The sequence below is a fragment of the Triticum aestivum genome, chromosome 6D (assembly GCF_018294505.1).
Source record: "Triticum aestivum cultivar Chinese Spring chromosome 6D, IWGSC CS RefSeq v2.1, whole genome shotgun sequence".
Lineage (NCBI taxonomy): Eukaryota > Viridiplantae > Streptophyta > Magnoliopsida > Poales > Poaceae > Triticum > Triticum aestivum.
Genome location: NC_057811.1, coordinates 145,664,197 through 145,676,071, shown reverse-complemented (window position 1 = coordinate 145,676,071; position 11,875 = coordinate 145,664,197). Strand labels below are relative to the sequence as shown.

Sequence of the window (11,875 nt, the reverse complement as noted above, 5' to 3'; positions counted from 1 at the left end):
GTGAAAATTGTGAGTTATCATGCAAGTACCTGAACAATGGAAAACATCATGACATTTAAACCTCTCGACCTCCCGTTTTCATGTCTGCATAGGCACTAAGGACCAAGTCATACTTCTTTCAATTGAAGGGACAACTTCAAAACATTTCTTCTCTGCCTTGGTGAACATCATGACATCTTTAAACCAAAGAAAATGCATGATAATGTAGAGAACTGAACATGGACAGTTGGAAAAAAGAACCTCACTAATTCAGATTGACTAATCAGTCCAAAAGTCCAAAAATCAGGAGAAGTGTGACTACCGTATTAGGGAATTAACCACATACAACACTATACATCAATGAATAAGGGTCATCACGGCATGTAATAACAAAAACTAATGGCATGGCCTCCCTTATAAATCACACCAAGATGAAAAATAGTTACAAGCAGGGTCTAATAGTTTGCCAGTGAGAGGAAAGGTAACAGTTCCATTTATCCTTAGAAGACAATCAGTTAGAATTGACAGATTCATACATGGCCATCCGTTATTGCAGCTACGAATATGGGGGCTCGGTGTTGGCTCCAGCTTCATCCAGGGTGGCCAAGGTTTCACAATATTAGTGTTATCCTGCCAAATGGCTTTTGCTCACCATTCCGTAGGATTGCACATAAAAGTCAGCTGTTGATACAAATAAACTACCGATTTTGGTGGAACTGGTTCTACTTTTTTATAGCAGCCAAACCAATCCAGAAGACCGGCAACCACCTAGGAAGGAAAGTTCTTGTGCACATCCCTTCCTCCTAGTGTAACCCAATTGACAGATTGCATTACCTGAAGCGCACATAGTTGTGGTTCTGGCCAGAGAGTTGCTTCGACATGCCGCTGAACACCTGATTGATGCCCCAATGGTGCACCTGTACGTGCGCTACACAAACAGAGAAGCACACCTGCAGCTGGAGGGTGAAGGAGCCACGAGGAGCCCAACCGAGGTCATAGAAGCCGCAGGGCAGTGGCACTAAACGGTGGTCAAGGATGACGACCGCGTAGACATCGGCGGAGCCGGCGGGGTCTCTTGCCAAAGCGGAAGATGAATTCTTTAACACTTCTCTTTACCTTTCAGAATCATCAACAATGACAGTAATGTTGAAAGAATTAGCATAAATAATATAGTGATACTAAAAACTTGACGGCATGATTAGGTAAATAAATCATTGCTGCTCATTCTCACTTTACTGACTCATAATGATCAAGCCTATAAACCATGATCTGACCATGGACAACAAAGACAAAATGGCCAAATAAACTATAAATAGAACTGTAGCAGCTTGATTGCGTACCAACAAAATTTACATGGCAGTGTGATCGTAATGTGCACTCAACCCTGTGTTACAGGCCACTTGCAATTGGACAAGGATTCAAATCAGCACCTGACAATTTGTTGAACACTTACCAATGAGTCGGCAATAATGCGACCGATGCGGGACGAGCTTGGACACATTGAGGATGACCACAAAACGGCCGCCGGCCCCCTCGATCATCTTCTCGTAGAAAAGAAAGCTGTTGCTGCCCTCTCAGGCCGCCGATGTGCTGCACGCGATGCTCGGACTCCACAGCAGGTCTTCCTTGCCGAATCCTGCATCAGTTCACATTTGCCTAGCACGTCAGTAAATCCTTCCAAAGGAAAGGAGCTACAGAGTCCGTCAGTTAAACTTCTTGGTATCTGTCTGAAGTAATCAATCACCTGAGGGTAGAGCCTCTCTCGAACCGGTAGTAGTAGGACTCTTTGTTGCTGGACACTATTCTATAACATTCTTCATCTTCTCAGTAAAAGCCTTCAGGCCATCGATCTAGTTGTAGCCGACGCCGTCACTGAACTGCATTCCTTCTGCCTGTACAAGATACGCTATGGAGGGGAACATTGCAGTTGCAGAAAGCATTAGTTCAGAATGCGGCCCATGTGCAGGCGACCGATGGCCCCTGTTCGATGGTGTCGACCACCGCTCCTTGGCCACGAAGATACGCTATGGCGTCGACCATTCCTCTTGCACCGCGTCAGACCGCTCCGGCTGGGCTCCGCTTCATGTTCAACATCGTCCTCTAGCAGTGCGCCCACACAGAAAGGCCACGAAGGATGCGACGGCGACGGCGACGGGCTTGAGCAGGAGGACGGAGACAGCGCGAGGAGGAAGAGGCCGTCGCGGCCTCGCCGGGGAGGCACCGCGTCGGCCTGAGGTGGTGAGCCAGAATGCGTGGCTCGCGAGGGAGGGTCGTCCATGACCTACGCGTGTTGGCCATCGGCGACCCATGCGACGGCAATCTCAAATTTCACGGATCAGACGATGGTGAACCTTGATCTACACGGATCCGGCTACTGCTACCTCGATCTGGCACAACGCTGCCCTCCAGTCTCGGACCACCACGACTCATCCTTCTCCTCCGCCCAGCGCGGTGGCGCCACTGCCCCAGCCGCTCCACCCACTAAGCGACATGGCCGGCCCGCTCCCATCCTCACTGCCCGGAACACAAGTCGCGGCGGGGCATCGAGGGTAAGAAACTCTAGAGGCGGCCGGACGTGGAGGTGGGGGTTTGGAGTGCTGTTGCATGAGGGAGTAGGGAGGTGGAGCTGCTCCTGTGGTCGCTCCCGAAGAAGAGGTCGGGCCGGTGGAGCGGTAGGGGCGGCGGCGGAGCGGGAGATGGGGGCGGAGCGGGAGATGGGGGCGGCGGCGGAGAGAGGGAAAGAGAGAGGTCGCATCTGGATCGAGAGGAGGGGCGTCGTACGGGTTTTTCTTCGCGGGAGGGGTGGTGGGAAAAAATCTACGAAAAAAAACTGGACGAAAATGGTGGGACGAAAATTAACCGACGGAGACTACCAACTGCTTCATTATGAGTAGAGATGAGCACATTCAAGATACTGGGCCGGCATCACATCTTAAAATTGGCAAGTCACCATAGGCGACTCTATAGTTGACGGGAACGTCTTCTTTCACATAACGAAAAATCAAAAAAATAAGAGCACCAATGCAAACCCTGGTGGAGGGCTAGTTCCGTCACAAAGAACCTAACCCATGAAGATACGATTTTAGCATGATTTATCACGATGCCAAACAATCACATACACTACTCTATGTTTTCTGTTTTTTGCAGGGAACACTATGTTTTGTTGTTGGCGTCATGGTGCAGAAGAAGATTGTTCCCGTTTCGAAAAAAGAAGAAGATTGTTCAACTTCATACCACTTCCCAAATGACACTCACAGAAGAAGGGGCTCTCACTCCCTCTGCATGGCTACATGGGCACCGACCATTTCTTAGCTCGTGTTCTCTCCCTGTTCTATTTTCATGGCGCATCCAGTGCATACCACCACCACCACATAAATAGTGCCCAGCTGACAACGACGCGCGATCGTTGGCCGTCAAAATCTTTTTGGGCAAAACCGTCCAATTATTCTTCGTTCCCGTCAACCCCCTTTCTCCATAGCCTCCGCCCAAGCCGGAGTTTCCATTTTCCTCCCACGATCGATCAAATTCGTGTTCTCGAGACCAGATAGGCGCAGGCATCCGGCTGCGAACGCCAAGCCACGTACGTACATTTTTGTTTTGTTTTGTTCGATTTACGATGCCCTTGTCGCTCTTGCATGCTGCCCATAAAAATCAATCGCCGAATTTTTGGTACTATTTCGTTGTCCCCTTGATTGTTATGTTTTCTATATTTGTTTAATTTGGCATCCCACACGTACATGCAGCCCATGACGATCGAGCATGGCGGAGCCTCCTTCTTCTTGATCGATCGCCATTGCTGTTGACGCGACAAGCGGCGGGTTCCACGCCGATGTGTTTGCTCTCGTTGTAGCTAGCATACATAGGGAGAGGGGGCCGATCTGATCTGATCTGTTTCGGCGAGATGCACAAGCGTTCCAAATCCTGCGAGCCGTCCAGGAACGAGCAGCGCGGCGGCGTCCATGGGGCCACGGCCTCCGACGACTCCATCACGGGCAAGGTGGCGTCGTCGTCCTCGGCGACGGCGCAGTGCTCCACGATGACGGTGTACCTCGTCAGGATCAACGGCACCGAGCACCTCGTCACCGCCGTCTGGAACAAGAACATCATCAACCAGTCCTTCACCATCACCATCGATCGCCACGGCGACGGCACCGGCAGCGGTGGCGGCGACGACGGGGCGCTCAGCCTCAAGGTGGAGCTGAAGCCGTGGCCGTTCTGGAGCAAGAAGGGCCTCAAGAGCTTCTTCCTCGACGGCCACCGCCTGGACGTCTTCTGGGACCTCCGGTCGGCCAAGTTCCCGGCGAGCAGCCCGGAGCCGGCCAGCGGCTACTTCGTCGCGCTGGTGAGCCAGGAGCAGGTCGTGCTCACGCTCGGCGACCTCAAGAAGGACGCGTACAAGCGGAGCAAGTGCCGGCCGTCGCTGGAGGACGCCGTGCCGTTGTGCCGCCGGGAGACCGTCTTCGGCAGGCGCAGCTTCGTGGCGCGGGGGTGGCTCGACACCAGCAGGAAAGATCACGACATTGTCATCGAGGCCTCGCTAGCCGGGCCAAGGGAACCGGAAATGGCGATCACGGTGGACGGCCGCGCCCTGGTGCAGGTCAAGAACCTCCAGTGGAAGTTCCGGGGCAACGAGACGGTGCTCGTCGACCAGTCGCCGGTGCAGGTGCTCTGGGACGTGCACGACTGGATCTTCGCCGGCCCGGGTTCGCAGGCGGTCTTCGCCTTCAAGCCGGGTGCTCCGCCGGAGGTCAACAGCGACGAGGCCGGGTTGGAGAGCGGGAGTGGCATTCCCGGCGACCCGGGGGATTACAGCTTCTTTCTTCATGCATGGAAGACGGACTGAGGCTGGGACATTCATCTTCTTTTACTTTCATGTACGGGCGAAACGGATTCGTTTATATGAAACTGATAGCTTATTCGAAAGGAACTTCAAATCACTAGGCTGAATGAGGATATGCTATAAGAAACTTCCTGGTAGTTTTCAAGCAAAGCAAAACAGGACGTGACCTATATGGATCATTTACTTCTAGTTACAGGTTCGCTATAAAAATTGCAAGGCATTTCAAATCAAACACCAAAAGGACGTGATTTAGAATGATCAGGAATGTTTGGTAAAGAAAATTGGCATCCTCACAGCATAATTTGCCATCTTGGTTGTTCGATTTGCCATGCTCAAAAATCTGGCCTTCGATCTGTAGTAAAATCCTAAATGATTCACAATACATACATCCATGACAAACAAAAGGCATCAGCATCACATTCATAAAACGGCGTCTGACATTTCTTCACCCAGTTCCAGTATCAACAGTGTTCCATCAGGAAAGATATGCGATACTGAAAGAAAGTCTTATTCTAGAACGCCAACGTAGCAACTAAATATCTAGTTCGCATCTCGCTTTCGTTACCTGTCACAAGTAAACCATTTCCTCCAAAAGTATAGAGATCCTCAGACCTGGAATGCTCCATCATGCTAACAAAATCAGAAGAAAGAAATAAGGATTGCAGTGTTCAGAATTTGATCCTTCACTCCATCACAGCAACACCACCAGCTGCCTTGATCTTTGCGATGATTGCTTCCGCTTCCTCCTTCGTGAGTGACTGCTTCAGAATAACAGGGGCCTTCTCCACCAACTCCTTCGCATCCTTCAGCCCCAGATCGGTAAATGTTCTGATCTCCTTGATAATCTTGATCTTTGCAGCAGCCTCAAATTTCTCCAACTTGACATCGAATACTAGCTTCTCAGCCTTTTTCTCTTCAGACTTTGCGGCGCCAGCCCCTGCACCACCTTGAGAACCCATACTAAAACCCTGGCCAGAAATTGCCTGTGGTGCTGGCTGGTTCAGTCTGAGAAGGAGAGCTGGAGCTATCTGCTTGATCTCCTCAGGAGGAAGAGCGGCAATGCGGTCCGCTAGACCCACAACTTTCTCTGATGCTGGTGGCATAGGCCCATATGGGTCATAGACTTCAGGATATTTGTACCTCTTAGCACCAGTGTCTTTTGCAGCCTCGGTGCTGTGCAGACGAGCCAAAACTACTGAAAGTCGACTTGTGGATGACTGTCTTGAACAACATAGTCGTCTTGCTATGGAAGACAAACTCATCCTACCGTCAACTAGGTATTGGCACAAAAATATAGCAAAGGAAGGAGAAGAAACTAAAGATTGGCTGCCCTGCACAAGAACAAAAACGAAATTAACACTAAATATGATCCATGGAAATCTCCTGCGTAACTAAATGCATTTTTAATTAACAAATAACCTCTAGCATGAGAAGCATATGCGTCGTATTTCAAATAAGAGCAGCTAAACAGAAGTGGACAAGTCATGGTAACTATTTAAGCTTAGACGGCAACGTAACTGACGATTTAGAGAATGGAGTATTTGACTTGGAACTAAATGCGCAGCATAACTCAGCTGCCAGAAAAGAAGGCAATTTTCCACCAAACCCTTTCACATTGCCTACAGAAATACTCCTACATACTTTAGCTTCCCCCAGTTCCGAAATTCCGCACAGCAATAGGCAAGGGCGAGCAACATAAGTTCCTCTATTCCATGAGAAGAGAGCTCAGTCCTCCGACATGATTGATAGGAGAAGTACATGAACTGGGGGATTCAATCTCTGGTTAGGAGGTCACCAAATGAGCCGGAAAATTACAGCTCACCCAGTGAATGGCCGCAATCAATCTCACAGGCCAAGACTATGAACCAGACCAACAGGCCAATTTATCTGATAAAGCAAATGCTTTGAAATGACAGCGGGGTGTGAGAGCAGCAGATGCCCACCCTAAACCCTAAAACCCTCAGCCATGGCAAGGCACATGAAGCCCTCTTAGACGACCTCAACTACAAGTCTACAGCTTCATCAGGTGTCAATCAGCGCATCGATCTCACACTCCCAAGTCTTCACTAGTTAACCCAGGGGCGGACCTAACGAAATTCCCGGAAAATAAACTGCTCTTGTAATATAAACTACTCTACCGCGCAGCAAACAAACCCGCGACAAGCCGAATGGATTGATGCCCCACCACGAGGATGTTGGCGGGGGATCTCCGGCGGGAGCTGGCCTTCCGCGCGGCGAAGGGTGATACGCGGAGGGCGGTAACGGAGGAAGGGGAGAAAGAGCTCACCGCGCCGGCCGCCGGAGAAGGGGCGCGAGATCTGGCGCGCCGCGGAAACGAAGAGGAGAAAGGGTCTCTGGCGGCTGGCCCTGGCGCTCGCTGAGCTCGGGCGAAACGGGGAGCGAGAGGAGAGGAGAGAAGATCCGGGTGGGGTGTTGCGCTTGTTGGGCTGTTCGAGTGTGGGCTTGGGATGTGCTCTTGGGCCTGCCATTATAAAATGGAGAAATAAACCGGACTGGCCAGAAAATCATTTTCCCCTAAAAAAGAAAATGTCAGAAAAATGGTAATCACTATTTATGAGGCACCCCTTTTTTATCTGAATGGAACACCGATTCTAAAATCACATTGGCACAACAGACATGTTGAAGCGGAGGCCTATGCGGTGGCGCGGAAGTCTGCGTCGGAGTGGGGCATGGTTAATACCCAGATCGAGTCACTGCCAACAAGTGCTCAAGGCCATGCAGAGTACAGAACTCGACATGTTGAGGGAGGGTGTCATTTATAGAGAGCTTCGTCAGTTCATGGGGCTAAATTTCAGCTATGTTCCTTTCCCCTATAGTCCCCGTGGGTGTAACAAAGTTGCTCATGCCTTGCGGCGATTGGTGCTAGTGGCCAGAACCCTGTGTACCCTGCGTAGAGTCTATGTCAAATGATGTAAACATTGTAGTGGCTGGTAATTTTTTTTAGCCAATGGTTTAATGGAATGATGAATTCCATCTAAAAAACACGTTGAAGCAACACACATGTTGATTGTCCGAACCATTACATCATTTGGAAGTTCACAAGATCACATCATCTGATCTCCTCTCGAAGCGAGTCAAACCATACTAGCGTGTGACTAAATTATTACAAGCTCTCGAAGAATATGTAAAGGAAACACAAATAAAATTCAACCGACCAAAGAGCTGGAGCTTTCTATATATGATTCCTTAAGGGTAGGTCAGGATCATTGCTCTCCACACCACATACTAAATTCTGTCACCCCTTCAATATGTTACCCTCAAATGTCTCAAGTAGCAACAGGTGCCACAATTTTGGGAGATTTTCAAAGGGACGGGAGGTAGTTGGATCTTTTTTTTTCACGAGATCCCATTTTGTAACTGAAATAACTCCTTAATAGAGCATCCAAATTAAAAAGGTGTTTTTCTTCGCGTTAATATCTTATAAAGTAGATCCCATGTTGAGAGGTTTTGATGACTTTTTGTGTAACTTGCACTTCGCACCGTAGTAAAATTGTTCTTCATATGTTATACCTATAATTGACATTCGGGTGTATTTGTACTATTCATATTTTTACTATAGAATGTACTCTTCACATAGTGCAAATGGTAATTTTGCTAAAAGTAGGTTGACAAAGCTAAATTATCATAACGTGCCACAATATCAAAGCAGCCTTAAGTGCACACTTTGTAATTATTAGTTGTTTTTCAAAATTTATTCTATATTCTACTGCAAAGTAATGTTTGCAAGTACAAAATATTGGGTAGCCAAACAAAAAGTAGGAAAAGGTTTGTTGAAGTCATTGGATTATCGGTATTCGCTACATTGCCAACTCAATCTCATGATATATATGATCACCCTCGTAACAGAAAAAGATATAATCATTACATTTAAATTGACCAACATACTATGGTTCAGAATAGAGTGAGAAAAGAAATATGAGCATAACAAATTAGACTTGTCCCGCTCGTTCACCCGGCCATTAATTGCATAAAGTGTGCCCGATCAGAAGTTTGTTTCCACATGGCCACATGGGACCGGCATGTGGGTGCATCCTATCAAACCAGGCTAATACACTAATTGTGTTTCGAGGCATTAAAAGTGACTGGACATGGTCATTTTATTTTTGCGGGGGAAAATGTCATTTTGGTTATGCCTTATTCATAATGAAATCGCGTATAGAGTAAATAGGCTAGTTTTTTGTGGTATAGCTGCTAGTTGCCATGTTTATTTTGCCATTTGTCTCACAATTTATAATATATTTTAAACACAGTTTCTCCTATTGTCCAATTATATTGGCACACTCATTATATCAAGACACAATTAAGCTAACTTTTGTTTTGGCACAGTCAATCGAGCAGACCCAGGTTTGACTCTATGTTTTGGAGGGCCATAGGGTGTATAATTGTATATATAATGATGTCCTTTTTGCGGCCGATGTTTCATACGCTACCATTTCACGAGGGAAATAGGCTTTAGTGGTGGTTTGCCGCACTTCGTGTGTTGGTGAACCATCTTTTAGCCTTTTTCTTTTGCAACGAGGGTTAAGGTTAGGGTTTGGCCAATGCCCTTGCCATCGACCGGTGTTGTCGGCCGGTTTGGGTATCTCCTACAAATAAAAAAAGTAATTTTTGTAAATTTATGAAATTAAATGAAATGAAGTTCACATTTGAGAAGTTTTTCCTACTTCAGAACGGTTTTTTATTTCTACTATTCTAATTTATTATGCACTATCATATTTCATAAATCATATGTGGTTCAAGTTTTTATTCGTAACATAATTAGCAGTGACGATCTCAAATATATGGCTATCTTTGGTTAGCAGTGGCGGCCAAATATGAAGTCACTCGTCATGGGGAATCACTTAGAATTGGCGAGCTACCACTAACGAGCAACCTGCTCATCGGTGAAGTGTGAAATCCGACCACCACTGGTGGGCTATCCTGAAGTGATAGAGGCACAACATGAGGAGGTTGCCATTAGCAGATCCATTTGAGGAGTCAGACCGGATAGCATCACCGGAGGGGTCATCAAGCTAAATTTCGATGCAATGATAGTGAAGAATCTCAACAAAGGCATTGTCGTAGATATCAGGAACGCGTTGGTCATTTCATGGAGTCTTAATAGTGGTGTTTGAGGGGTGAACTGATCATGAGATCTAGGAATCAATGGCTTGCAATAAAGCCATGTGCATGCCAGGTGATATTCTTGCAAAGGAGTTCTGGTGGAAAGTGTTTGCGCGGTTGGTTAAGAATGTACATGAATACACTATGGGCGTCTAGGCTCATATTTTACGTGAAGGTAGTAGAGATCATGCATAGCTTTGAGAGTGTGGAAGTCAAACTCGAGCGCCGGAGCTCTCATATATACGTTAGCCCAGAGTGCTCTGTATGATTCATCGAGGGTATTTTGTTCATCCATCCACATGATGGTCTGAACATTCCTAAAACTCTTTTTGATGTGTATACATGAGTAGTTGTAAGAAATCGTCAGAAGTACATGTTTGTACCACCTGGTTGCGACGTGTGGGAAGTATATGTAGTGTTGCACGGAAGTGCATGTTTGCACACCTCTCCCCTGTTGCAAACATGTGCTTCGTGTGTACTGGAACATGTACTCCTCGTGCGATGCAACCTATACTTCCCACCAATGCAATATACTCTGGTTGCATAATGTACTTCCGAGTAGTGCCGCATACATCCCCGCATGGCACCACTTGTATCTCCCATGAAATGAAACATGTGCTTCCAATTTAGTTAACTTTTACTCCTTGGAGTAAATTGATAAAGACCGAAAAAACAAACAAAACGAAGAGAACATAGAAAACCAAAAGAAAAACAGAAAAAAATGGGAAACCACCGACCACACGGTGGACTGGCCTGTGTTCGCGCTCTGTGAGGGAGTCCTGGGTTAAGGGGTCCTCGGGCGTCCGGACTATGATACGTTGGCCGGACTGATGGGCTGTGAAGATACAAGACCGAAGACTCTCTCCCGTGTCCGGATGGGACTCTCCTTGGCGTGAAAGGCAAGCTTGGCACCCTGATATAAAGATTCCTTTCTTTGTAACCGACTTTGTACAACCCTAGTCCCCTCCGGTGTCTATATAAACCGGAGGGCTTAGTCCGTAGAGGTAATCATAATCATAGTCATACAGGCTAGACTTTTAGGGTTTTAGCCATTACGATCTCGAGGTAGATCAACTCTTGTAATACTCATATTCACCAAGATCAATCAAGCAGGAAGTAGGGTATTACCTCCATAGAGAGGGCCCGAACTTGGGTAAACATTGTGTCCCCCGCCTCCTATTACCATCAACCTTAGACGCACAATTCGGGACCCCCTACCCGAGATCCGCCGGTTTTGACACCGGCATTGGTGCTTTCATTGAGAATTCCGCTGTGTCGTCTTCAAGAGGTTCGATGGCCCCTTCAATCATCTACAACAATGCTGTCCAGGGGGAAGTCTTCCTCCCCGGACAAATCTTCGTATTCGGCGGCTTCGCACTGCGGGCCAACTCGCTTGGCCATCTAGAGCAGATCGATAGCTATGCCCCTGGCCATCAGGTCAGATTTGGAAGCTTGAATTACGTCGCTGATATCCGCGGATACTTGATCTTCGATGGATTCGAGCCCACGGCAGCCGCTCCCTGCCATCGCGATGAACATGACTTAAATCTCTCATCGGACCACACCCAGGAGATAGCGCCTGTAACTGCTTTGGCCCTAGACCCGGAGCAGGTCGCGCCATCCGAGGACGGGAAGCTCAACCCCGCCACGGAAGCCGCAGACTCAGTGGCGTTGGAGCCGCACACAGACCCAACCCCGGGTGGAATCTGCGCCACCGGAGCCTCGGACTTGTTTTCGGCTACAGGTTCCGAACCACGTGCATCCGCGTACGTCGAGCTTGATCGGGCATCGATCGTCGAATTCAGCTCCGCGGACATCTTCCGGCACTCACCTTTAGGCGATGTGCTAAATTCATTCAAAAAACACTCTCCTTAGCGGGGGACTCGCAGCCGAACTATATCCGGTCCGAACTGGAGGCTGATGACGGAGAAT

The 11,875-nt window shown here is 48.0% G+C and overlaps 2 protein-coding genes and 1 long non-coding RNA gene across 5 annotated transcripts; 1 reads left to right on the top strand and 2 right to left on the bottom strand.

The window, feature by feature from the left end:
• Positions 1–229: 229 nt before the first annotated feature.
• LOC123144178 (uncharacterized) lies at positions 230–2,754 on the bottom strand. The gene is made up of 2 exons (XR_006471323.1): positions 1,724–2,754; positions 230–1,615 (listed from the first exon to the last, which is right to left on the bottom strand). It is a non-coding gene; the product is annotated as an uncharacterized lncRNA (long non-coding RNA).
• Positions 2,755–3,375: 621 nt separating this feature from the next.
• On the top strand, positions 3,376–5,139 carry LOC123144176 (uncharacterized). The gene is made up of 2 exons (XM_044563223.1): positions 3,376–3,559; positions 3,723–5,139. The coding sequence occupies exon 2, from the start codon at positions 3,881–3,883 to the stop codon at positions 4,820–4,822; it is 942 nt and encodes a 313-aa protein (XP_044419158.1). The 5' UTR covers positions 3,376–3,559; positions 3,723–3,880; the 3' UTR covers positions 4,823–5,139.
• Positions 5,140–5,238: 99 nt separating this feature from the next.
• Positions 5,239–9,896, bottom strand: LOC123144177 (50S ribosomal protein L7/L12). Of its 3 annotated transcripts, XM_044563224.1 has the most exons (3): positions 9,837–9,896; positions 9,271–9,426; positions 5,239–6,150 (listed from the first exon to the last, which is right to left on the bottom strand). In XM_044563224.1, exons 1-3 carry the CDS (start codon positions 9,894–9,896, stop codon positions 5,503–5,505), a joined length of 864 nt encoding a protein of 287 aa, XP_044419159.1. In that variant the 3' UTR covers positions 5,239–5,502. The 3 variants fall into 3 exon arrangements, with proteins under 3 accessions (XP_044419159.1, XP_044419160.1, XP_044419161.1); XM_044563225.1 differs by lacking the exons at positions 9,271–9,426; positions 9,837–9,896 and adding an exon at positions 7,107–7,269; XM_044563226.1 differs by lacking the exons at positions 9,271–9,426; positions 9,837–9,896 and adding an exon at positions 7,107–7,269 and having other exon boundaries at positions 5,239–6,145.
• Positions 9,897–11,875: the final 1,979 nt, after the last annotated feature.

Coding starts and splice junctions, on each gene's coding strand:
- LOC123144176 (XM_044563223.1), top strand. CDS start 3,881: ATGCACAAGCGTTCCAAATCCTGCGAGCCGTCCAGGAACGAGCAGCGC.
- LOC123144177 (XM_044563224.1), bottom strand. CDS start 9,896: ATGCCTTTGTTGAGATTCTTCACTATCATTGCATCGAAATTTAGCTTG. Junction 9,427..9,836: donor TTAGCTTGATGACCCCTCCG/GTGATGCTATCC, acceptor TTTTATTTGTAG/GAGATACCCAAACCGGCCGA. Junction 6,151..9,270: donor CCTATTTCCCTCGTGAAATG/GTAGCGTATGAA, acceptor GTTCTTGTGCAG/GGCAGCCAATCTTTAGTTTC.